The following is a 24,506-nucleotide window of genomic DNA, read 5'->3' as shown; positions in this document are numbered from 1 at the left end:
AGTTATCATATGATAGAGAAATGAGAGGCAATGGCCAGTGAATAAAATACATGTATTTCTTTGTAATATCGATGTCCATATTGTATTGGGGCAGTCTTTGAAATTATATGTATATATGCAGTGTGTTATTCTATATCTACTGGCATGCCTTTGTTTTCAATATTTGACACGTTGTCAAATTATTAATTTGTAGTGTTACAAAAAACAACAACACCAAGTCATTTAAATGAGAATGAGAGCGATAAATTGCCCTGGTTTTTGTTTTGAAACTGTCAGTAATCCTGTACATGCCAAGTGTAAACTATTATGTGACTGCATGTTGTATATTCATAATATTCACCAATGGGTACAGTATGTGTCTTTGTTCTTGTGACAATATGACATTATTTATTCATAGGTCTTTTGACTGTATTGTGTTATAAGTAGATGTCAGGAAGTTGTTGAAATGTTGAAATACCTACATGCAAATTACAAGTCACATCAAAGACTGATACATTGAGTGTATTTTGTGTCTGACAAGTGTTTTAATGTTGGTAAATCTGTATAATACTTTGGCTGAATTAATAGTGAAATAATTAGTATTAACTGCTTCCCTGGGGTAAGCTTGGAATGTTTGCCAAGGGAAATGAGAACAATGTGATATATTATAGTTTTAAATGGTGCAGAATGATTTACTTTGTAATTGAATTTTATCTCCTGATAAGTCTTATCTCCATGACATTGTAAACAGCTTCTGTTTAGTGTTAATGGCCGATGGTAATGCATGTATGTATGTATGTATGTATGTATGTATACATGGATAATTGTAGTTTGGACATGGAAGTAGTCCTACATACCTCTGTGTTTTGGGAAAGGTGGAAGTGTTGTTCAGAACAAAGGAGGGCAGCGGAAATATGGGTATAGTTGGGAAGGCATGGACGTGGTCCCTGGAAGGCAATGCAAGGAAGATGCAATGGAAGTATGATTAGTTTTGGGATGGCAATGGAAGCATTGTTATAGTTGGGAAGGCACTGACAGTACATGTACATGTATATGGTTTTAGTTGGGATGGCAACAGAAGTGTGCTTGGGATATCAATGGAAATATGATTAGTTCAGAATGGCAGTGGAAGTATGGTTACAGTTGGGAAGGCTATTGTGCTTGGGATGGCAAGGGTGGTATGGTTTGACTCTGAGGGAACTAAATAGAGAATGGTTTGGTTACAAAGCAAGTGTAATTATGACAGTGACAGTCAGACACTCATTGTTTGCCAGTACTAATTGGTCAAGTCTACTTTGAGATAGTGTTACTGTCAACAACCTAATTGTACATTACCGTAATGTCAACACATGGAAGATTTGTGGCCATGATATATTCACAAGTTTAATTACTTACATCATTGTTATCCTAGATTAATTGGTACCTTAAATCTGTTATCCATTCTTGTAGTAAGTCATAGCTGTAATGAATTGAGTAATAGCTTACTGCATATGTTGTGTATAGACAAACTCAATATCAGATGTCAATGTCTGCCACTGAGGGGAATGAAGGGTGGATTGTTGTCAAAATGTTGTGTGGGGTGGGAAGATAGGGTGGGGAGATGGGATGTTGGTGTAGGATTGTAGGTGGGGAGGTAGGATATGATATAGGGCTGACAGGTAGGGAGACAGGGTTGGGAGATGGGATGTTGCTATAGAACTGTGGGGTGCCATGGAGAGGTCACATGGTGTAGAACTGGGTTGGGATGAGGTGTTGTGTGGGTACTTTTGTGTCACCTTAAAAATTATCTTTTTAAAAACACCTGTGTGGTAGTGCAAATATTTATAGAATTTTGTGCCATGTATTATAGATCACTTTGTAAACCTCACTTCATATATTATACACTTCATTCCATTCATGCAAAATTGAAAGGAAAAATTTTGCCTTTATGTATCGTATTACATGGTGAAATGACAATAGTATGCAGAAGCCATTCCATTCAATTTGTCCTACGTGTAAAAGTGAATTCTATCAATTTTGAACCAATTTGTACGAATATGATTGTTATATAATGAATACCATGACAATACATGGCATGAATAACACAGCCCAAGAATATCTTTTTAACCATGTCCATATGTAATCTGTTTGCATAACGATGATCAACACATTTGGTGCCTCAGATATGTTCATAATCTAAATGTGAGCATGCTGAATTACATATTTATTTCAAATGCAATAATGACAAAATTTAAAAACTGAAAGATCAAAATACTGGTGCAGGAGAGGTCAAAGAAAGGTCAGAATACAGGAATCAGTTTTTAGCTCCGCTGTCAGCGAAAGCTGAAAGCGTAGCTTTAGGTATAGGTGGGTATTGAGGTATAGAGAGTAGAGTGAATCATAGGTGTCCGTCAAACTTTTATATTTTTACTATCTACTCCATAAGTGACAGTCGGAATTCTTCGATATTTGGTGTGCATGTTCCCTGGGGGGAGGCTATTCAGATTTGTTCATGCCAAGTTGATCTGTGCCATTTTCAATTTTTTATGATTTTTTTTCATAAAATGTCATTTTCATCAACTCCTTGAAAACCTCTTATTAGATTGCTTTGATATCTGGCGTGTTGATGCGCAGGGGGTAGCTTACTCAGATTTGTTAATTTCAAGTCAGCACATCCTCATTTTTATTTTTTATGATTTTTTTTTTGTAATTTGAAAAAAAAATGAATATGTTAATGAGCATAATGACCGACGCCATATTGGAAATCAGTCGACGAGACTTTAAGTAAACTGCCACTTTTCAAAAGACACTATTGACGTCAAACAAGCAATGTAATATGTGCTATAGTCATAATTCTACGCATTGGGCGCCCAAATGACAAGCGTTTGTTCGAAACAGGGTTGTAAACTTCAAATCCAATTCAGCACCCTTCTACATTATCAGCCAATCCGCAACATCCTCATTTGCATACTCTATCCTGATTCGACCAGAAGCTGAAGGTGACCTCATTCGACCGAGCGATTTTCCACAGCAAGTATCTTGAGTATCAACACGGGACGTTCTTAGTACTCACTAAAATCACACTTCAGACCCACTATAAAAGTGTGATGTTTTCAGATAACATGTAACTTGTGGTTAATTCTATATTGTCGTGCAATTTGGAATGACAGTGAACCAGAATTCAGACAACTTGCGTAAGGAAGGGCATGCCAGGCATGCGGTTGAAGTTTAAATATGGCCGACAGTTCACATGTAAAGTTAAACGACATGAACGTGTCTTGCCTTTCCAAAATGCAAATATTTGGCAAGTAAAAATAATTAAAATAATTACAACTTTAATTTGGCTTCAGACTTTGCATTATGTTTTGCGTATCTTTCCCCGTTTTACATGTAAATCCGAAAAGGTTCTCTCTCATCATGTCATCAGTGTCAGTGATCATACCGCGCGGGGTAGTCCTCGGGTGCACGAGTCTGTATTACTGACTTGACTCTAAACACCGGAGGGGGAGGGACAATTGTCAGAATCGAGTCCCGAATTCCTCCGTATGCAAGCAGGACTACGTGCGGGGCTGCTTTGAGTACGAGCGAAGTGAGGCATGTTGAGGTATTTTGTTGAGAATTATAAATATTGCGAAATGTCAAGTACAAGGTTTAAATACAATGGAATGATGAAAAAAATGGCAGAGTCTGCTGACAGGCGCCGGTCACAAAAAACACTGTGAATTAAAATATCAGACGATGTACATGTACATGTATGTATTAATCGCCGACAATCCACCCGTATGCACGAGGGACTAACCCGGAAGCAAGTCGTTGTCAGCCATACGTTACAGTGGTAACATCGTCCGAGAAATCGCTGCGTTCAGAGTGTCATTATTCACAGAATTGTTGTTTTCGAGTGAAAACCCGTCTTGAATTGTATAACTCTAACAAATGAAGACATGTCAAGTTATATTTTGAAAGTTGTATCGCTAGTTTGAGACGATTTTCTCACGTACTATAGTACTATCGAGGCTTACTTGGAAGTAGTAGGACCTTCCAGTTCATCGGGAAGTTTAGCCAGTCCGATAATTCTTTCTGGTTTAGTTTACAACACTTTTGATCACGCAGATTTTGTTGTTGTGATGAAAAGAAATTAAAAAAAGACCATTTCAACCATTTCGTTGTGTTTTCTTTGTGAAAGGTAACCGAACATGAACGAGTGTTACCACTGTAACGTATGGCTGAGAATGACTCTTCCGGGTACTTGAGATTGTCGCCGTACGGAAACTAAGATGGCGATTAATACATTTCTTCCCTATATATATCTACCACAACTAGAACAAGTTGAATGTTGTTGACTTTGTAAATTTGTTAGAAAATTGAAATTCAAATTGCCTCAAAATTATTTTAGATCCCTAGTTTATTTCATTCTTCATTAAAATTTTCCAGGGTTACAGCTGTAAGACACTGGAATTACTTATAGCCAACCTCAAAATCCTCTTTTTTTCTTTTTCTTGTGTGCATTTCCCAGTCATTTTTTTCTGAGATTTTGTGCAATTTTTCATAACAGTAGATTTTTGTTATAAAATGGTGACTATGGTATAAAAGTACAATACATTACCAACTTCTGTGTAAAATGTGTTTTATAGTGAGACATCATATGAAACCACTAACCACTTTATTGCATCGCTAAAACAAAACTGCATAGTGACTCGAAGAGCTGAAGACCTGAACCACTTCTACATGTCACCAAAATAAAAAATTAAATTAAAAAAAAAACAGCGGAGCTATTCTGACCGATAGGTCGCTTGTTTTAGCAATGTTTTCCTTTTTCACCGCATAGCAAACTGCTATTACTAGTCTGTATGCAGTAACAGGTGTCAGTTTAGCCTCTTTCACTGATTTTGTAATTATTGCCTACTTGTATCATCAGTCAAATAATAGATAATTGAGTCAAATACATCACTAGTTGAAATGGTTTTGTGGGTTTTTTTTCTCTGTTGAAAGTACATGTATCCAATATCAAGACATATTGGCTTCTATGCCAAGATGAATTTGATGAAACTTTGTTTTTTGACAGTTGTTTTTTGAGACATATATAGAGATGTGATTGTTTAAGTAAAATATAGTTGTGACCTTTGACCTCGTCATTCATCACTGTGGAATAGAAGTAGTGTACATGTGTATGTGTTTGAGGATAGTGGTAACAAAGATGGAGGAGATCTTGTCTGTTGTCTTCGTGATGAGGAATGCCTCAAGTAGAATAAACTAACAACTGTTTACCAAGTATGGAATTAAGAATCAGTTAAAATAGCGATAACATTGTGTACTGTAATGTAGCTTATATGTGGGTTAGGTATGACAGTAACTGGGTGTGTTCTATGCTGGTGAAAGACTTGAATTCCAAAGTGTTCAGTATGTCTGTATGTCTGTGTGTGTTTGTGTCGGCGTGTACATGTATGTGTGTCTGTGCCTTTTTGTCTCTGTCTGCTGTGTCTTGTCTGTCTGTGTGTGTCTGTATATGTGTGTCTGTGTCTGTGTGTGCTTTCAAGATAGTCAAAAGTTTTACAACTGTTCACTGCCCTCAAGGCTTGTACTAAGTCATTGAAAATTAAATAATTTCAAAATATTGTTTTGTTTTTGATTTTGAGGTCTCAGTATGTAATTGTAAATTGAACCCAAATCTATATACCACAGTAAAGTTGATGTAAGGTTATAAAATCCATATTATCTTTAATGTATAACACTACAGGTTAATAAATTAATGTTTTGTATGGCATATCACACTTAGTGATTTTAGTGACATCACTAGACAGACAGCAAGGTGAAAAGTTTGACACGCCACACCAGCCATGTGATAACCCCAGACCTCAGTTCAGTTAGCTCCATATTCACTACATAACTAAAAATAGAAGTTCATGCTACGCAACAGTATTGGGCCATTTATATAGTGATGTGATGAGGTGAAAAATAAATTCAGATATTACTACAATTTACAAACAAAAATGAAATTGTTTGTCAATGTTTCCAACTATTCTGACATTTTTCAATACCTTCAAGATTTTGCTTCTTCTTGACATTTTAAAGAAATCTGTGTTGAAACCATCGTCGCAAACCACGACCATTTTATGGCACCGTTTTTTATTTCGAAGTATAGTGGTAGAAATAATAACTCTGGTTTGCGAGAATGTGTTGAAACTGGAGAAGTTAGTTTTTTTTTCTGTCCAAATCATTAGACTGTGAATCATAGAGATATGCAGGCCAAATGTGTATGATAAATAGAAAGTTTAGCATACAGCTACAGGGTGGTGTCATAGTTTGTGAGAGCAGACAGCAGTGTACAGAGAGTTAACATACTTCACATTCTTTCCATGCATGACCTTTTCACCATTCTGTGACGTAGAGTGTTTCTGTTGAAGACTTAGCAGGTAAATCAAAGGATAGTTTATAGAACCCAAAATGGAGAGTTTTATTTAAGTCTATTCCTGATCAAATTGAAAGTCAGGTTGTAATTGAGACAGTATTTAAGTGTCGGCCATTTATATCTGATATCATATTGAACTATTTCCAGTGTTCTGGTCACATGATAGGCATCTGCTGTTCTCAAACATGTCTTTGATTTTATTGTCCGTATCACTATTATTTTGGATGTAATGTCAATGGTGCATGCATAAATTCCCTTATATCTATGCATGACAGTTCAGCACACATACCAATGAACCAAATATGTTTTTGGAAACCAAGAAGAGCCCGTTGACCTCAGTTACAGTTATGTAATGATTAACAAAACATTTCAAAACAAATCATTTTGTAGATAAAGAAGAAGAAAAACATATTATGCTAGGTAGACTGGAATAATTTTGAAAATAGGTACATTTATCAAAAATCTGCTTTATATGAGGAGAATGAGACTTTGTGAAAGTTTCAAAAAGTTGAAATAAACTTTTGATAAATTAAAAGATATAGAGCAAATAATTCAAAAATAATTCAAGACATTCAGTGATGAAAAAGAAACGGGTTAGAGGCAATCAAGTTGAATGGGATGGGATGAGTTTTTTTTCTTCTAAAAGTTCATGGAAGATGTAAGATCAATTTTGGTGGGGTAGGTCTCTCTAAAAGTTCATGCAAGTATAAAGGAAGGTATGTGTTGGGCAGCCGCTAATTTATGTGATGAGCAATGATAAAACCACACCATTAAAATATGCAGACAATAAAACTTCCACAGGCAGGATATACGTCACTACATTACCTAACATACTTACAATGATGCATACATATACGTGTACATATCATTGATTTCATGAAGGCAGTTTCATTTTGGCCAGGGTCCATTTATCTCCTATTACAATGATTTCCTGTGTCTGGCAATCAGAGATCATTCAACTATTGTCACATTGGTGAAATCTATTCAATTGTCATTGGTACATAAAGGCCAAATAAAATTTTTTTAGTGTTTCCGGTAACCTGATCTACCCAAGTTTAAGCTGCTCACCGTAAACATTTTTTTGCAATTAAAAAAAAGAAGGTAACTTAAATAGATGGTGAGAATTTATTTCTATTTCCATGTAAATTTTCTTTGCCAAAGTATCTTTGGTCAATTCTTTTTTTAAATTTCCATTCCAGAGAGAAATCTAGTCTTTCAAAAATGTAAATTGAATTCATACAATATATAGTCTGTATATTGTATTCGTTTACTTCACTTATAATTTATTTCTCTTACACCTCATCAAACTATCAGAGTAGTTTGTGACCAATGAGTATCTTGTCTATGGGTCGAAGCAATTTCCCAACAAAAAAAAATGAAAAAAATAAAATAAAACTATCGTAGCTACCCTTTTTTTGGAGTCATGTTATTGGAAACAAACATGGTTTTTTTTTTTTGCATTGTGTCCGCATATATTTTATTATATGAACTAACATGTATGGATGTATATATGTTGAAGGGTAATGAACTTTATTGTATCAGCAGTCCAGTTTTTATTACCCCTTTTGTAATTACCATATAAATGAAAATTTACACAAACTTTTGTTAAATGTTCAAACTTGTAGTTTTATACATATTTGTTTGTGGTATATAGATCATATGTGAGAACCTGGGATTGAAACACTGGCCTTTTAGGTTTAAGATGAATAATGTACACTTGAATATGATTTATTTGGCACTTCAAAGAAGCCATGAATTCAAATTACCTCAGCAGGACATTTGTTGAAGTACTATAATGCCACATAGAAAAGGATATATAACACATATTTTTCATCTAACACAAGACATTTCATTTCCTGAAGTTATTGTAGAGCAGAACAAGATGGATTCCTGGCTAAGGCACATACTGTAGTTCCTTAGCAACCAAGGATTTGAAGGGCAGGAATTTGTTCTGTTTGGTCTATTGAGAACTTTATGAGAAGTCAAACTCTACATGAAAATCTAAACATAGTTGTATGTTACAAATGTAATATCATCAGAATTTGACTACAATTTGTACCAAAACAATATCATCTAGGAGAGCTATATATTAGAAAATCAATGGTGTTGTAACTCGCTTGCTTATTAAAAGAATCTGTTTATGTTCATCCATGATAATAGATTTTATTTTTGTAAGCAGCAAGGGGGATCATCCCACTCCAGATGTGCCAAAATATTTGACCACATGGCACATATGACAGACAAGAACTTAGCTATTTTGTTGCTATATATCACTTGTTGTCATGTTGTGCAAGCAGCTGTCGACACTAAGTGAAAGCTAATATATTCAACAATATAACTCTGCAGCTGAGATGATTTTACTGTCAGTTTGTGAAATTCACCTGTTATTTTCATAACTTTCAACATGGTGCATGATCTAGTTACATGTATATGTACATTTGTAAGAATAAAATTACCTCAAAACCTATTCCATAATTTTGATAGTTGATTTCCGCCATGCATTTAGTAAAAAAAAAATGAAATATTGGCTTCATGGACTACTTTGTTTAGCCTGTTTACTGCACTGTTGAGATACATAGTTAGCTGGTTGTACCTCCTACTAGCCCTTGTATCATCCTTGTATCATCCTTGTATCATCATCATCATCATCATCATCATCATCATCATCATCATCATCATCATCATCATCATCATCATCATCATCATCAATCATCATGATGCTAGGAGGTACAACCAGCTAATGCTGTATCTAGACAGTGCAGTAAATAGGCTAACTAGGTGTGGACAATTGTTTGTCGAGAGTCTTCTGTTTTTGATTTAGCTTGATTTACTGTTATCTGAGATGTGAGAGCGCCCTCACAGCCAGAATAAGTGTTTACCTCTGGTTTGAAAAAATAATGAAAGTCACACTAACAAATTTAAAAGAGAACAAGATAACGCTTATTCTTACAAATATAATGTGATTCAAATGATGAAATCACGAATTTTGTTATAAATGTGAGATAGCATTGAAATTAAGTTACAAGTAACAAGTTACCAGTTCATAAGTCAGTCCGAGCTCAAAATGTGGTGGAACAACTTCCTTTTCCCTCAAATTCATGAATCTACCAAGACACCAACACGTCAAGTCAGAACACCTTGGTCTCTATACCCGATTCTTGTAGGTTTTGTGGTTATGACAGCCATCTAATCAATTGTCCTTGTGTTTTTTTACAATTGCAGATTCTGGTGATATTGTGGATGGTCGTATGAAACTGATCTTGGGTTTAGTATGGACCCTTATCTTGCATTACTCTATCAGTATGCCCATGTGGGAAGACGAAGGAGACGCAGGCCCTGACAGAGGTAGACAACCAACACCCAAGGAAAGGTTAATGGGATGGATAAACAGCAAACTTCCAGACAATCCTATTAAGAACTTCACCACAGACTGGAACAATGGTAGAGCTATTGGAGCCTTGGTTGATGCTGTAGCACCTGGTGAGTCAAGTCATCATGCCATTTAGACCTTTAAAGGGGGGTATCATCATAAATGTGTTTCTGTAATAGCTGTAAAGCCTGACAAGATTTATTCTGCTTATCTTGTATATATATATATATCCAACTAGTTGAACTCCTAATATCCATAAGTATGTGATGAAAGGCCAGATATTCCTAGCAAAATATTCTAAATCAGCACAAATGTCAAAACCAAAGAGCAGAAGAAATTGCAGTGTGCAAGTAGTATTTGATGATATTGAAGACAACAAGAAACAGAGAATGGTAGTGTAGAAATTTGCATTGGCTTTTGAACTATGTATTTCTATGTTGGTGTGTTATTCATGATTTGTGTATATTCATAATATTATAGGACTTTGTCCTGATTGGGAGGACTGGACTCCAGACAATGCATTGCCTAATGCAAGAGAGGCAATGAAACTTGCTGAAGATTGGTTAGGTGTCCCACAGGTCAGTGTTATAAATGTGCAAAGCAGTAAATGTAAATAGTCCAAACTGTGTAATAGTGTCTAGCTTGGATATGTCGCTGTATCTTCAGGACAGAGGGGAAAGAATTCTATACTTTCAAAGTCAAAGTATGAAACTTACAACTCTGTCGTACTGCAAGGAGAGTCCGGCAGGAATATATTGTAGTAGGAATAAGGTCTTAAATTATATCGGCACTGTTAGAAGGGATTTGACCTATATATAGTGCAGTGACCCAGTGTGAAGGAGGGACAACTTGTTGTTCACATGTTTTCCATTAGAAATCTTTGTAAAGTGCAGTGGGCCAGTGTAATTTAAGCAGAATGGAAGGAGGCAAAACATGTTCCTCATTCACATTACCATGTTGAATGATAATGTATTCATATGATAATTCAGAAATGATTCCAAAAAACCACCAATTTCTACCTCATATAGCTCATATGCTTATCAACTATATTACTAGATATTTGCATTCATGCATAGCAAGCAATTGAAACTGGTGATATACAATTACAGAACCAGTCTGGGAGGCATAGTTTTCACTAGTTTGTAAACCATATGGGAGGGAACAACTGGCCTTCCCAGTTATGCAAATGAGTATAAGGTCGTGACCTTTTGAGAGGTTTTGATTGATTTGCCTTGTGAAGTTGCAAACATATTCACTTACTTGATAGTTGGTTGATGGGGCAGGCTAATCCAGCTAACCCATTTAAATCACGATAACTAGAAATTAATGAGAATGAAATATGCAAAGCGTGCCATTTCTAGAAGAATCTTAATCAATTTTACGACTTGACTGGGGATTCCGCTCTATCAAATGTGTGTTAATGGGTCAAATCACAAAGAATTAATGCAGTGTTTTTTTCACAGTTGAAAATTGAAATTGTGATTTGAATTTTTTTTTTTTGAGTATTATTTTCCTTCCATAGTAATTTCTTTGTCAAATTGCATTTCGCCAATCTAATCTGTCTCCCATACCTCTGATATCAAAAACTATGTTACTGTAAGAGCTAGAGAACTGATCAGAAATTTCTTGCATTGATGTTTCCTTTAGTACAGTGATTATTTTTGGTATCATTTGACTAAATTTTATCATCTGCACAAATCATGATTCCCATGGTACAAATTACAGATGTAGACAGACTGACCTCTCTATGGGTTCATCACCCTTGTCTTACATTCTTGCCATGCCTTCAGCAACATAGCAAAACATGGCATACTTTGTTGAAAAATCAGAAGAAAAAAAAACTGTACAGTAAAATTCCTACAAAGTTTCAAAGTATTTATCAGGGGAAAAAAAGAAAATTCTTACGCCTTTCTTCTATAATTTTGTATTAGAAAAAAAAAGAGAAATGAAATGTGAAAGTTTATCAGTCCAGGGACTGTGTTATGTCTACAAAGAATTTGTTGAAGATTGTTGTCACATTTGAAAGCCAGGAGTTGAAAACAATGTTAGCACTTTAATCTGTAACATATATTAGAGCCTGGAAGATCAGACAGAGTTTGTGTTATATTTGGCATATAAGACACACCTTTCTGTTTCAGACAAGATTTATTCTGAATCTGAGAACCTGATTCATACAATATATATTACACTAGATATCTTTATGAAAACTATCCAGAATATTCAACCAACTCAAAATTTTCAGAAAGTTAGCGTTGTTTGTTGAGACTAGAGTTTGTACTGTCCGATAGAATGAAGTAATAGCTGTCTGGCCTAGGCAGTGTTACATTCTCTAAGAAGTTGTTATAAAACGCAAGATTTCATTGTCTCTCAGTCGTTACTACATTTCTGAAGAAACTATTAGGCATGTATAAGTTGGGTTTTATGATAATCCTCATGTCATCTCAGCTGCTTGGTTGTGTCAGATCTAAAGGTCGCGTGTGAAATAGTAGTGACATGACAGTGGTTTACACAGCCAGATGTTAATATATACAGTGAAGATGTCATGCTGCAAGTCATTAGAGTGTCACAACTTAGGTTTAAAAACTACATTCCAACACATGTCATTCTATTGTAGTCAAATTTTATGTACTAGCCCTCATAACACTATACATGTATGCCGGTTAATTGTATGGTGCTAGCCCAGTGCCCCAGGTGTTATGTGGGAATGAGGGTAGGTAATCATTGCATGTAAGAAGGGATGTAATTTAGGATGGGTTGGGTCGATATCATTAATTTATTCAAAAGCTATATTGATGTGCCATGCCACCCAGTTAACAACATTGTATGTCACTTTACCCAAACCTTTTAAAATAGTTTTGCATAGTTTGCATCTATAAACTAGACTATGTTTAGCTGATATTACTTAAATTTGTAATGATTGAATGATAACAATGAACAAGTAACATCAACCGGGTATTTTACAGTATTGTGGTCAGTGTTACCATGGAGACAGCCTAAGTTACCATAGTACAAATTAACTTTTTTAATAGAGTTGGATACATACTCACAGTAACTGTCAGCTTTAAGTGCTTAAAGGTATTGCATGGTGAGTGCTGTCTTTTCTTAAACACTAGGACCCTCATCATGCATTGTTTACAATTTCACAGTCACACAGTTTTGATAAATGACCCAAATATAAGACTTGCTGTTGGTTACCCTGTAATTAATCTCTGGTATGAAAACTTAGAAAGCACAACTCACACATGTATCATGCAGCCCACCCAAAGACAGACATCAATCACTTGTTATTTGACAGTTTCAAGTCAAATATCTCAAAATATGAGATGGTCACATCGTCATCCAGAAAATTCACAAAAAGTGAAAGTTTTCTGTTTATTATATTTTAACCAAAACTATGATATTATAATTTGTTTTTTAAAATCATCTGTCATGTGTAACAAAGTTTCTATTGAAGCACTCTCTCTGATGTGCATGGCATGTGGTTTATTTTTTTTCTAAGATAGTCTCAGACTGTCTGGTATCTTTTCATTTCTTTCTCTATTCTGTAACATTCCTGTTATCAACCACAGTGCTCCATTGATTGCTCATTACTTGTACATTGTTAAACCATCACAAAGAACCTCCTGAGGTGGTGTAGGTCAAAGTAATTCACATTTTTCATCTCCCACACACCTGCCTGCTTGTTTTCATTGGAACATGACATTTCCAGGTGTTTAGGTTGTTTGTTGTCTACACAGTATGTCTGAAATGGAAACAATGGCAAGGCTGATTTTGTCTAGCAGCTTTAGTTGATGTCCAGTAATCATAAAAAAGTCACTCACTCGATCACTACCTCTGCATCATATGACTTCCCTAAAAATATAAGAATAATAAAGTTATTCAACTGAACCATGAACTGACCTCTGTACAAAATGGGGTAAGGTAGGGAATTCTGGTTATGGTGCCCAATCACCTATACTGCTGATGTCACCTAGAGCATTAGTATCGGTATCTACCTAACAGGTGGATTACTATAGGTAGAAATAATATATAGACTGATAGATATGGTACATGATGTAGAACAACAAAAGTGATGACATATACACATACTTTTATGATGTAGAGGTTGAACAATAAAAGTGATGACATGAAGACATACTGTTATGATGTAGAACAACAAAAGTGATGACATATACACATACTTTTATGATGTAGAGGTTGAACAATAAAAGTGATGACATGAAGACATACTGTTATGATGTAGAACGACAAAACTGATGACATGTAGACATACTTTTATGATGTAGAACGACAAAACTGATGACATATACACATACTGTTATGATATAGAACACGAAAGTGATGATATATATAGTTTCGTTAGCAAAATACTTCACGAAAACAGACTATAAAAAGTTATATTTCGTAGTCAGTTTACTATATTTAAATTAACATGTTTAGTGTAGTTAGATATATTTTAGTATATCCTTGCCCATACATTATGTTCTATAAATGTAATTCCTAGTCAACTAAAATATATGCTATATTTGTCATGATGGCAGACAACAGAAAAAATGATGTATGTACAGTGAATGATGGTAAAATGTGGGGAAAAAAGAGGAAATATTATATTCTGAATTAAATGAGACAACATGACATTTATTAGCTCCGCTGTCAGCGAAAGCTGAAAGCGTAGCTTTAGGTATAGGTGGGTATTGAGGTATAGAGAGTAGAGTGAATCATAGGTGTCCGTCAAACTTTTATATTTTTACTATCTACTCCATAAGTGACAGTCGGAATTCTTCGATATTTGGTGTGCATGTTCCCTGGGGGGAGGCTATTCAGATTTGTTCATGCCAAGTTGATCTGTGCCATTTTCAATTTTTTATGATTTTTTTTCATAAAATGTCATTTTCATCAACTCCTTGAAAACCTCTTATTAGATTGCTTTGATATCTGGCGTGTTGATGCGCAGGGGGTAGCTTACTCAGATTTGTTAATTTCAAGTCAGCACATCCTCATTTTTATTTTTTATGATTTTTTTTTTGTAATTTGAAAAAAAAATGAATATGTTAATGAGCATAATGACCGACGCCATATTGGAAATCAGTCGACGAGACTTTAAGTAAACTGCCACTTTTCAAAAGACACTATTGACGTCAAACAAGCAATGTAATATGTGCTATAGTCATAATTCTACGCATTGGGCGCCCAAATGACAAGCGTTTGTTCGAAACAGGGTTGTAAACTTCAAATCCAATTCTGCACCCTTCTACATTATCAGCCAATCCGCAACATCCTCATTTGCATACTCTATCCTGATTCGACCAGAAGCTGAAGGTGACCTCATTCGACCGAGCGATTTTCCACAGCAAGTATCTTGAGTATCAACACGGGACGTTCTTAGTACTCACTAAAATCACACTTCAGACCCACTATAAAAGTGTGATGTTTTCAGATAACATGTAACTTGTGGTTAATTCTATATTGTCGTGCAATTTGGAATGACAGTGAACCAGAATTCAGACAACTTGCGTAAGGAAGGGCATGCCAGGCATGCGGTTGAAGTTTAAATATGGCCGACAGTTCACATGTAAAGTTAAACGACATGAACGTGTCTTGCCTTTCCAAAATGCAAATATTTGGCAAGTAAAAATAATTAAAATAATTACAACTTTAATTTGGCTTCAGACTTTGCATTATGTTTTGCGTATCTTTCCCCGTTTTACATGTAAATCCGAAAAGGTTCTCTCTCATCATGTCATCAGTGTCAGTGATCATACCGCGCGGGGTAGTCCTCGGGTGCACGAGTCTGTATTACTGACTTGACTCTAAACACCGGAGGGGGAGGGACAATTGTCAGAATCGAGTCCCGAATTCCTCCGTATGCAAGCAGGACTACGTGCGGGGCTGCTTTGAGTACGAGCGAAGTGAGGCATGTTGAGGTATTTTGTTGAGAATTATAAATATTGCGAAATGTCAAGTACAAGGTTTAAATACAATGGAATGATGAAAAAAATGGCAGAGTCTGCTGACAGGCGCCGGTCACAAAAAACACTGTGAATTAAAATATCAGACGATGTACATGTATGTATTAATCGCCGACAATCCACCCGTATGCACGAGGGACTAACCCGGAAGCAAGTCGTTGTCAGCCATACGTTACAGTGGTAACATCGTCCGAGAAATCGCTGCGTTCAGAGTGTCATTATTCACAGAATTGTTGTTTTCGAGTGAAAACCCGTCTTGAATTGTATAACTCTAACAAATGAAGACATGTCAAGTTATATTTTGAAAGTTGTATCGCTAGTTTGAGACGATTTTCTCACGTACTATAGTACTATCGAGGCTTACTTGGAAGTAGTAGGACCTTCCAGTTCATCGGGAAGTTTAGCCAGTCCGATAATTCTTTCTGGTTTAGTTTACAACACTTTTGATCACGCAGATTTTGTTGTTGTGATGAAAAGAAATTTAAAAAAGACCATTTCAACCATTTCGTTGTGTTTTCTTTGTGAAAGGTAACCGAACATGAACGAGTGTTACCACTGTAACGTATGGCTGAGAATGACTCTCTTCCGGGTACTTGAGATTGTCGCCGTACGGAAACTAAGATGGCGATTAATACATTTCTTCCCTATATATATCTACCACAACTAGAACAAGTTGAATGTTGTTGACTTTGTAAATTTGTTAGAAAATTGAAATTCAAATTGCCTCAAAATTATTTTAGATCCCTAGTTTATTTCATTCTTCATTAAAATTTTCCAGGGTTACAGCTGTAAGACACTGGAATTACTTATAGCCAACCTCAAAATCCTCTTTTTTTCTTTTTCTTGTGTGCATTTCCCAGTCATTTTTTTCTGAGATTTTGTGCAATTTTTCATAACAGTAGATTTTTGTTATAAAATGGTGACTATGGTATAAAAGTACAATACATTACCAACTTCTGTGTAAAATGTGTTTTATAGTGAGACATCATATGAAACCACTAACCACTTTATTGCATCGCTAAAACAAAACTGCATACTGACTCGAAGAGCTGAAGACCTGAACCACTTCTACATGTCACCAAAATAAAAAAATAAAAAAAACAAAAAACAGCGGAGCTATTCTGACCGATAGGTCGCTTGTTACACTTGTTTTCACACAGTGTGGACACTGAGTTTACATAAACCCTGGTACAAGTCATTTATAAAGATAGTGACCTTTGACACATTCAGTGTAACATAATATTGTTACTTGTTAAAGAGAGACCTTGGATTATTTTAATAGTAAAAACTGAAAACTAAAGTTTACCTCGAAGAAAAGTATAAATTATGGATCACTAAACTTACTCCACCCATTTTGATGGTATTGAGATGTCGGGGATCGAGTATCAGTCGTTTACCCCTGTTTTCTGCTCAAAATAGAATGATCCATGATATTAGTATTACATGTACATACTGAACAACTAAAAGTGTTTTTTTAGAGGGATAACCAGCATAGATTTGCCAAAAAAACTAGGTGTAAATGATATTTTTAATAGTATATTTATTTGAACTTGTAAGCGTCAGTGACCTAGACCTATTCACCATCTTTTTACACATAAATGTTTCTTTTATTTTGTAAAGGTTTTAGGAGATCACAGATTACAGTTTCATTCAGAATGAACAAACATGTCATATTTTTTATTGATATTCAAAGTACCAGTAAGTGTCTAAGATTGCAAAAAAATATCCACGATATCTGTAATTTCAAGTTAACCAGACACATTATAAATCACAGTATCTGTTGTGTAGCTTTAAGATATATACAAGATGGACCCTATGAGGGTAAGACTTTATGCAAAGTAGGGAAACCAAAGACATTGATACCGCTTTCAAGGACGAAAGAACTGAGAGCTTCCATATTTGGTCAAGATATGTCAGCTGATTGTAATGACATCTAGCTTTTTGATGACACATACATAATATACATGTAGCTTACATACTGTGTGTTCACATCATATAGAACTGATGATGATGATAATGATGATGATGAAGTATAAACCCAGTGATGTCACTTTGAATCATGGACATCCTGTCATTAAAGTCTTTAGGGCAATGGTGGTAAACTTTATCCAGGGCCAAGCCTTTAAAATAACTAGTCTGGATGCCAGCATAGAGAGATCTGAAAGATTCCATGAAGGATATTATATAGAGAGACTTGCCTATATTTATAGCCCAGAGACTTGGCCGTGTGGATTGAAAATGTCAATACGTCGAGTCAGATAGCCTAGTACATTTGAAACAGGCCTGTTGGATGAATTCTTTGTGGATTTTGAGTTTGGAACCAGTTTAGATTATACTATCTCAGGCATGGAATTTTATTACCATTTAGTGGTAGTAGTGTCAATTTATAGCTGAATAAGTGTATGGTAATAATGTAATCGCCATTAAAATTAGATATACAAATTATCATCACTCTCCCCTGCAACTACATACTGTTGTCAATAGCAACAATATCACATCTCAAAACATAATGATAACAGTGTAGCATGCAAAAATTACAATAATTGAAAGTAATGCATTTACCAACTATTGCCATGGCAACAAGGTTCCTATCTTTGACAGCATTGTTCACAATATTCTTTTGAAAGTTGACACGACAGGTCAAAGGTCAAAGGTCTCAGTTTCTGTTGTAAAGATACTACGTAATTTGAAAAGCTTCCTAACATATTATCTAGTACATAACATGGAAAAAGGAATTTGTATCATTGCCACGCTGAAATCGCTTGTTGATAATTCTGAAATTCCATTGGCTTAAAAATCAGAAACTAGACCAAGAGGAAGGTGTCTGACTTCACTAGCTGTATACATTGTCAAGTGTTAAGTTGTTTACTATCTATATCTAAGAAATCCTTTTGTCGAGATTGTTGTTACTACCCAACTCATCTGTTCATTCTGCAAGTTAGCAATGATAATGAACTTAAAAGATAGCATGTATGCTGCCAGGAAAATAACAATGAGAGACTGTTTTCAAGATGAAAACCGACATATCAAATACGACAAACTTTTCCACCAGTTCGTAATAATGAACTTACGAAAATGTGAAGTGTATGCTGTCAGGAAAATGACAATGAGAGAGAATGTTTCCTGGTCAAAAAGCAACATATCAATTGCAATCAAGTTTTATGTGGTTAAGTCACTTTTATAAATACTAGCTCATAAAATATTATGGTTGTTATACTATTTTTCATGAGAGAGAAAGAGAGAGAGAGAGAGAGAGAGAGAGAGAGAGAGAGAGAGAGAGAGAGAGAGAGAGAGAGAGAGAGAGAGAGAGAGAGAGAGATAGAGGGGGGGAGACAGACAGACAGACAGACAGACAGAGTCTTTACTTAGATTTAGATATCCTTTATTAAAATAGATGGAAAATGCTCTGAAAATCTGAAAAAAATTATTGTTTTCGTATAGGAATGTAATAGTGAAAGTGATCGGGCAAAGCATTTCAACTTATTTTAGGTGATATTAATTCAAAAAAGTGGGTGGGGCATTCTTTTAGTAATGTTGTTGAAAATAGAAGAGAAAAAGGACAAACTATGCATGTATACATGGCATTAGAATGCATAATTTATGATATTGCCATATGTTGAATAATGTTGAAACCTGGAATATGACAAATATTTCAGTGTGTTCTATAGGATTAAAATCCCAGTGTATAAAAGCAGATATTGAAGGGGTGTGTGTGTGTGTGTGTGCGTGTGTGTGTGTGTGGGGGGGGGGGGGTACAGTGATTGAAACAGATAAATAACACCACTCAAATGTTGTTGAAAAATTAGGTATTTTATCTAGCATGACCCACTTTGTATTGTTCTTTAATAGTCCATGACCATATAACACTTGACCTGTCTCTTGAACTTCACCATGGTAAACAGTTGATATCTACTGTTTCATGACCCTGAACACCTTGTTTAAATATAAATGCAAGTTTGAGCTGTACTGTTTCACGACACCCCCCCCCCCATTCCCCTCAACATCTGCTTTATAATAACATTGACATTCTAAATATTTACAGACTGGTTCTGTGTACTTGAAGTTGAAGTGGTGCTTTAGTAACTGTGTCCTCCCTATTGGCTAAAAAGGCTTTGCATTGTTGGAATGTAAGGTCACCATCAAGGCAGTGTGTGTGCTAACAGTGTGCACTTGAGTGAACATTAACATTGATTTAGATAGGTTTATAGAGTAAAGAGGTTTCCAGTAGTGATCAACCTTATTTGCTTTTTTTTTTGTTATATTCAACCTTAAATGATCTGTGTAGTTATTTGTAAGGTTCTGATTAAATGGGTGTGTCTAGGAAGGTTAACAGAGTACATGTACATGAAGTGTGTCTGTCAGACAGCTCAGTGAGCTATGAAAGCAACTAAATAGCAGAGAATCACATATTTTTGATGAAATGGACACCATTGGTGACTGTAAATTTACTGGCGTGGCAGATATAGACTTGATTTATAGATGTATTGCGATTACTTCAGTCCTTATGTGCATTTCTTGTAATATTTCAACAGTAGATATTCAGTGTGTGATTCATATGCCCCAGATCAGGAGGACTTGGCCGAGATACATACAGACCATTTGTTTTCTGCAATCCAAATTCAAGATTTGAAAAAAGTAGTTTTTCACAGTTTATGGTGTTAATACCATTTCAAGAAAAAAATAATGAAATGCAAGTACTGTGAAAAAGTGCCAAATGTTTAAAGAAGAAATATTACTATTCCCATTGTAATAGAAGTTTTTACGGTTCCATATTTTTTAAATTCAAACTTCTTAACTTAAGAAGCCTACTTGAGATGAAAAACTAGTTGAACATTCAAGTCGTACTCATTTACAGTTGAAACAAAAAATGATAACCCTAATGTGATGATTTAGTTTACTTTGGTTCTGTGGAGCATACTGTTGGTGTAAAATATTGACAGGTGTGCAGTCCATTAGTCCCGATTGAGACTTTGATTGTACTGTAACCACACAGTGAGTTAGATTGTACTGTAACCACACAGTGAGTTAGATTGTACTGAAACCACACAGTGAGTTAGATTGTACTGTAACCACACAGTGAGTTAGATTGTACTGTAACCACACAGTGAGCTAGATTGTACAACACATGTATAGCCATGAACAAGACAAGCCCCTGCTTTGAAGAAAAAACAAGGCATAGCTGAAAATGCTTCTGTTTGTAGTCTAGAAAGAGCTGATGTACAGAATAATATCACATGCAAAAAGGGAGGGTTAAAGTACCAATACTACATCATTATTACATATTATGTATATGTGCCTATATGTACTACCAACTCATCAGCTGGTCATTGTCCATGGTAGAAAATTAACATGTGAAATTATGTCATTGTCTTGTAGTTTTGAGAGAAGAATTAAGATAGGTCAGAATTAGTTTGATGTTTAATGTAAAACAACATGTATTAATGTAACATCAGCTTGTGGTGACAAAGTATGAGAGTTATTTGAAAACTGCAGTCTAGTCACTCTTTTAGGTGTGGCTTTCTTTCCCCCATGTTGATTTGCTTTCGTATGAAGACCAAAACTGAAGGGAAAAAAATATTCTCATAAAGCCGAATGTTTTAATTGAACTCATTAGTTAAATTGTACACAATATCTTGTGCAAAATTAGCATTATAAAAAGGAAGGGTTCCACTGAGAAGTTGATTACCCTAATAGATCAAATGCTGAGGGGTGGGAGAGGGGGTGAATATGCAGTATATGCCAGGCTGCAATGGCATGTACAGATTTTTATTGATTTTCCATCCATACAGGGATCAATAATTAATATAGAATGTTGTTGAGGTCATCTCATTATATGTAAATTATGACCATGTGTTTACTTTCACAAATGCTTTGCTAGACAGTATTCAAATTAACAGATTTTACATTTTGTCTTTGCTATTCAAAGCATTGCCCTGGTACCTCCAACTTACTGTGTCATGTTGTACTACGATAACATAACAAATTGGTGGATGATTATATAGTCAGGGTCATAAAGTTGGTCTCCAGTATGTCTTTCTTGTTGTTTTGAACTCGAACTTAATGTGTATTTTGTTTGATTTGGTTGATAGGTGTTGAGACCAGAAGACATGGTAAACCCTAAAATAGACGACCTCAGTATGATGACATACTTGTCCAAGTTCCCCAGTGCTAAACTGAAACAAGGAGCCCCTCTCAGACCACGTTCCAATGCTAGAAAGGTAGGTATATGCATACATGCTGAAAAAAGGAGCTCCTCTCAGACCATGCCCCAATGGTATATATTATATGCTGAAACAAAGAGCTCAACCTCTCAGACCATGCCCCAATACTAAAATAGTATACATGCTGAAAAAAGGAGCTCCTCTCAGACCATGCCCCGATACTACAAAGGAAGGTACATGTAAACATAGGCCCTTCTATATGTGGAATTCATTTGAATCTGACTGTAGAATATGAAGAGTAAAGGCTATATCATTGCAATGATATGTCAGACTATAGAGGGCGCTATTCTATGTAATTAGTAACTCTACTATTTACATTTATGCTCAGATGTCAATTCATTCAAGATGAACCTGTCTTATTTTTGTCGCAATTGTACATATCAGTACTAATTTTATGGTGTGTTTCTGATTTCAAAGGTGCGTGCCTATGGTCCAGGTATTGAAGCTGAAGGTAATGCTGTCTCCAAACCTACAAATTTCACTGTTGAGACCTTCAGTGCTGGCAGTGGCAAAGTTGAAGTTATCATTGAGAATCCTCAGGGTAAACGTGAAGATTGCCAAATCAAATTTAATAGTGATAAAAACAAGACATACACAGTGGTCTACACACCTAAAATGTCTGGAAAGTACAAAGTAAGTATTTTCTCTGAAATGTTTACTTTGCAAAATTTAATCTCAAGGGATAAAATTCTGCTGAAAATAGCAACCTGCTGGTTAAAATGTAGTCGATACCATACTGTCTGTCAGAAGCAGGACATCAGATGTCTTGGAATGGACATCATTCTATGCTCAGATTGTTATGATTTCTGTGTCCATGCACACATACTATGTCCTATAATAGTTGCAGATTAGATTGTGTTTTCATCAGGGGAAGAAAATGATGTTATTAAGATCATGTATTCAAAACCAAAGCAAGTCATATGACAGATCAAGGTATAATTACCTGTACATGATTAGAATCTGTTGTGTCATTCCGGCCTCGTTGACCGATGTTTGAGGGTGCCTTGTCATGGCATACCTTATAGACTAGTACATGCTAGGAAAGCAGGAAAACATAAACCTTATTGTGAATAACAATTTTAGCTTCTGTTTGCAAAAACCATCGTTAAAAAGTATGCATCCATCTGTTAGCCAACCATGGAAATAAATATTGCTTGATAGTTACCACCAGTACATGTTTGACCATCGTTTTATTAGGTGAGTGTCAACTATGGTAAGAATCCAATCCCAAAGAGTCCATTTGCCGTGAGTGTTACTGATGTGCCTGGTGATGCTACGAAGTGTTCAGCTAAAGGTCCTGGTCTGCAACCCACCGGTCTAATTGTTACTCAAACCACACATTTTGAAGTCTTCTCAGCTGGTAAGTTTGTTCATGTTTTGATCTGGTTCAGTAATCCTGTTGAGGTTAATATATGCTACTGAAGTTTGATAAAATTGTTTTCTGTTAAAACCATCGTCTTTTCTTTTCTTTTTTCTGTTATCTGCATCATAAAGTATTTCATAAAATCACCTTCAGATTCTGAGTTTTCGTTGTCAATGTAGTCTTTTAGAGGAGAGAAATGTTACAGTGTATGTACAACCCATAACACCAAAGTAAAGTGTTTTCTGTATCTACCACAATCATTTATAGAATCCATATCAAGTGTAAAAGTATATTTTCGTTTGCTAATACAACCCATAACACCAAAGTAAAGCGTTTTCTGTACATACCACAATCGTTTATAGCATCCATATCAAGTGTAAAAGTATACTGTTTCATTTGCTAATATAGGCCATAACACCAAAGTAAAGCGTTTTCTGTACATACCACAATCATTTATAGCATCCATATCAAGTGTAAAAGTGTACTGTTTCATTTGCTAATTGACCACATTAGAAAGGCCACATTCTAGGCTTGTAAATAAACCAATTGAAACAGTATACTTTCACACTTGATATGAATGCTATAAATGAGTGTAGCACATAGAGAAAGTGCTTTACTCCAGTATTACTCGTCGTATTGTCATCATATGTAGTGTAACAATTATGAGTTTGTGTTTTCATCATCAAATGAGGTTTTCAGTTTGTTTTGTGTTTCAAGTATTGTAATGAAATGTCATGTACTACTGTTCATCTTGGTGTCACCATTATTATATCAATGATCAAATTTTGTGTTACAACCTGTGAAGAAACACTGGTGTGTTTGCTTGAATAAAGGGAGCGAAGGAAAGATTTCACACATTGACAACAATACAACCGATACAAAAACAACAAGGGTACCTCTGATGTCGGTTCAGGCAATGCTTTTATCAGTTTGTTCATATATGGTGGAAGTTGTAATGTAACACTAAGAGTCCTACTCGATTGTTACACCATGTAACATTCTATCAGTAAACCGAGTTATTGCATCCTTTCTCCTGTCGTTTTTATAATGCTTTTCCCTAAGTTATCAATGCTAATTACAATGTATGTCTTTGCATGGAACTGTTGGATTGCTGCTTACCAGGAGCAGGCAAACACACCAGTGTTTTTTTGAGGGTTGTATCATTGGTGTGATCAAACTTTTGTGTTGTATCATTAGACTTGCACCTGAATTCTCAAGT

At 35.4% G+C, this 24,506-nt stretch overlaps 1 protein-coding gene across 1 annotated transcript in view; it reads left to right on the top strand.

The window, feature by feature from the left end:
• LOC144434970 (filamin-A-like) overlaps window positions 1-24,506 on the top strand; it is a 116,562-nt gene that overhangs the window by 21,694 nt on the left and 70,362 nt on the right. Inside the window, exons 2-6 of the mRNA XM_078123533.1 lie at window positions 9,587-9,844; window positions 10,215-10,312; window positions 21,793-21,921; window positions 22,342-22,557; window positions 23,122-23,284. Coding sequence (XP_077979659.1) covers window positions 9,587-9,844; window positions 10,215-10,312; window positions 21,793-21,921; window positions 22,342-22,557; window positions 23,122-23,284 — 864 coding nt within the window. The remainder of the gene's footprint in view (window positions 1-9,586; window positions 9,845-10,214; window positions 10,313-21,792; window positions 21,922-22,341; window positions 22,558-23,121; window positions 23,285-24,506) is intronic.

The sequence above is a fragment of the Glandiceps talaboti genome, chromosome 1, assembly GCF_964340395.1.
Source record: "Glandiceps talaboti chromosome 1, keGlaTala1.1, whole genome shotgun sequence".
Taxonomy (NCBI): Eukaryota; Metazoa; Hemichordata; class Enteropneusta; family Spengelidae; genus Glandiceps; species Glandiceps talaboti.
Note: the sequence above shows the minus strand (reverse complement) of the source record. Positions and strands in the feature narration are given on the sequence as shown.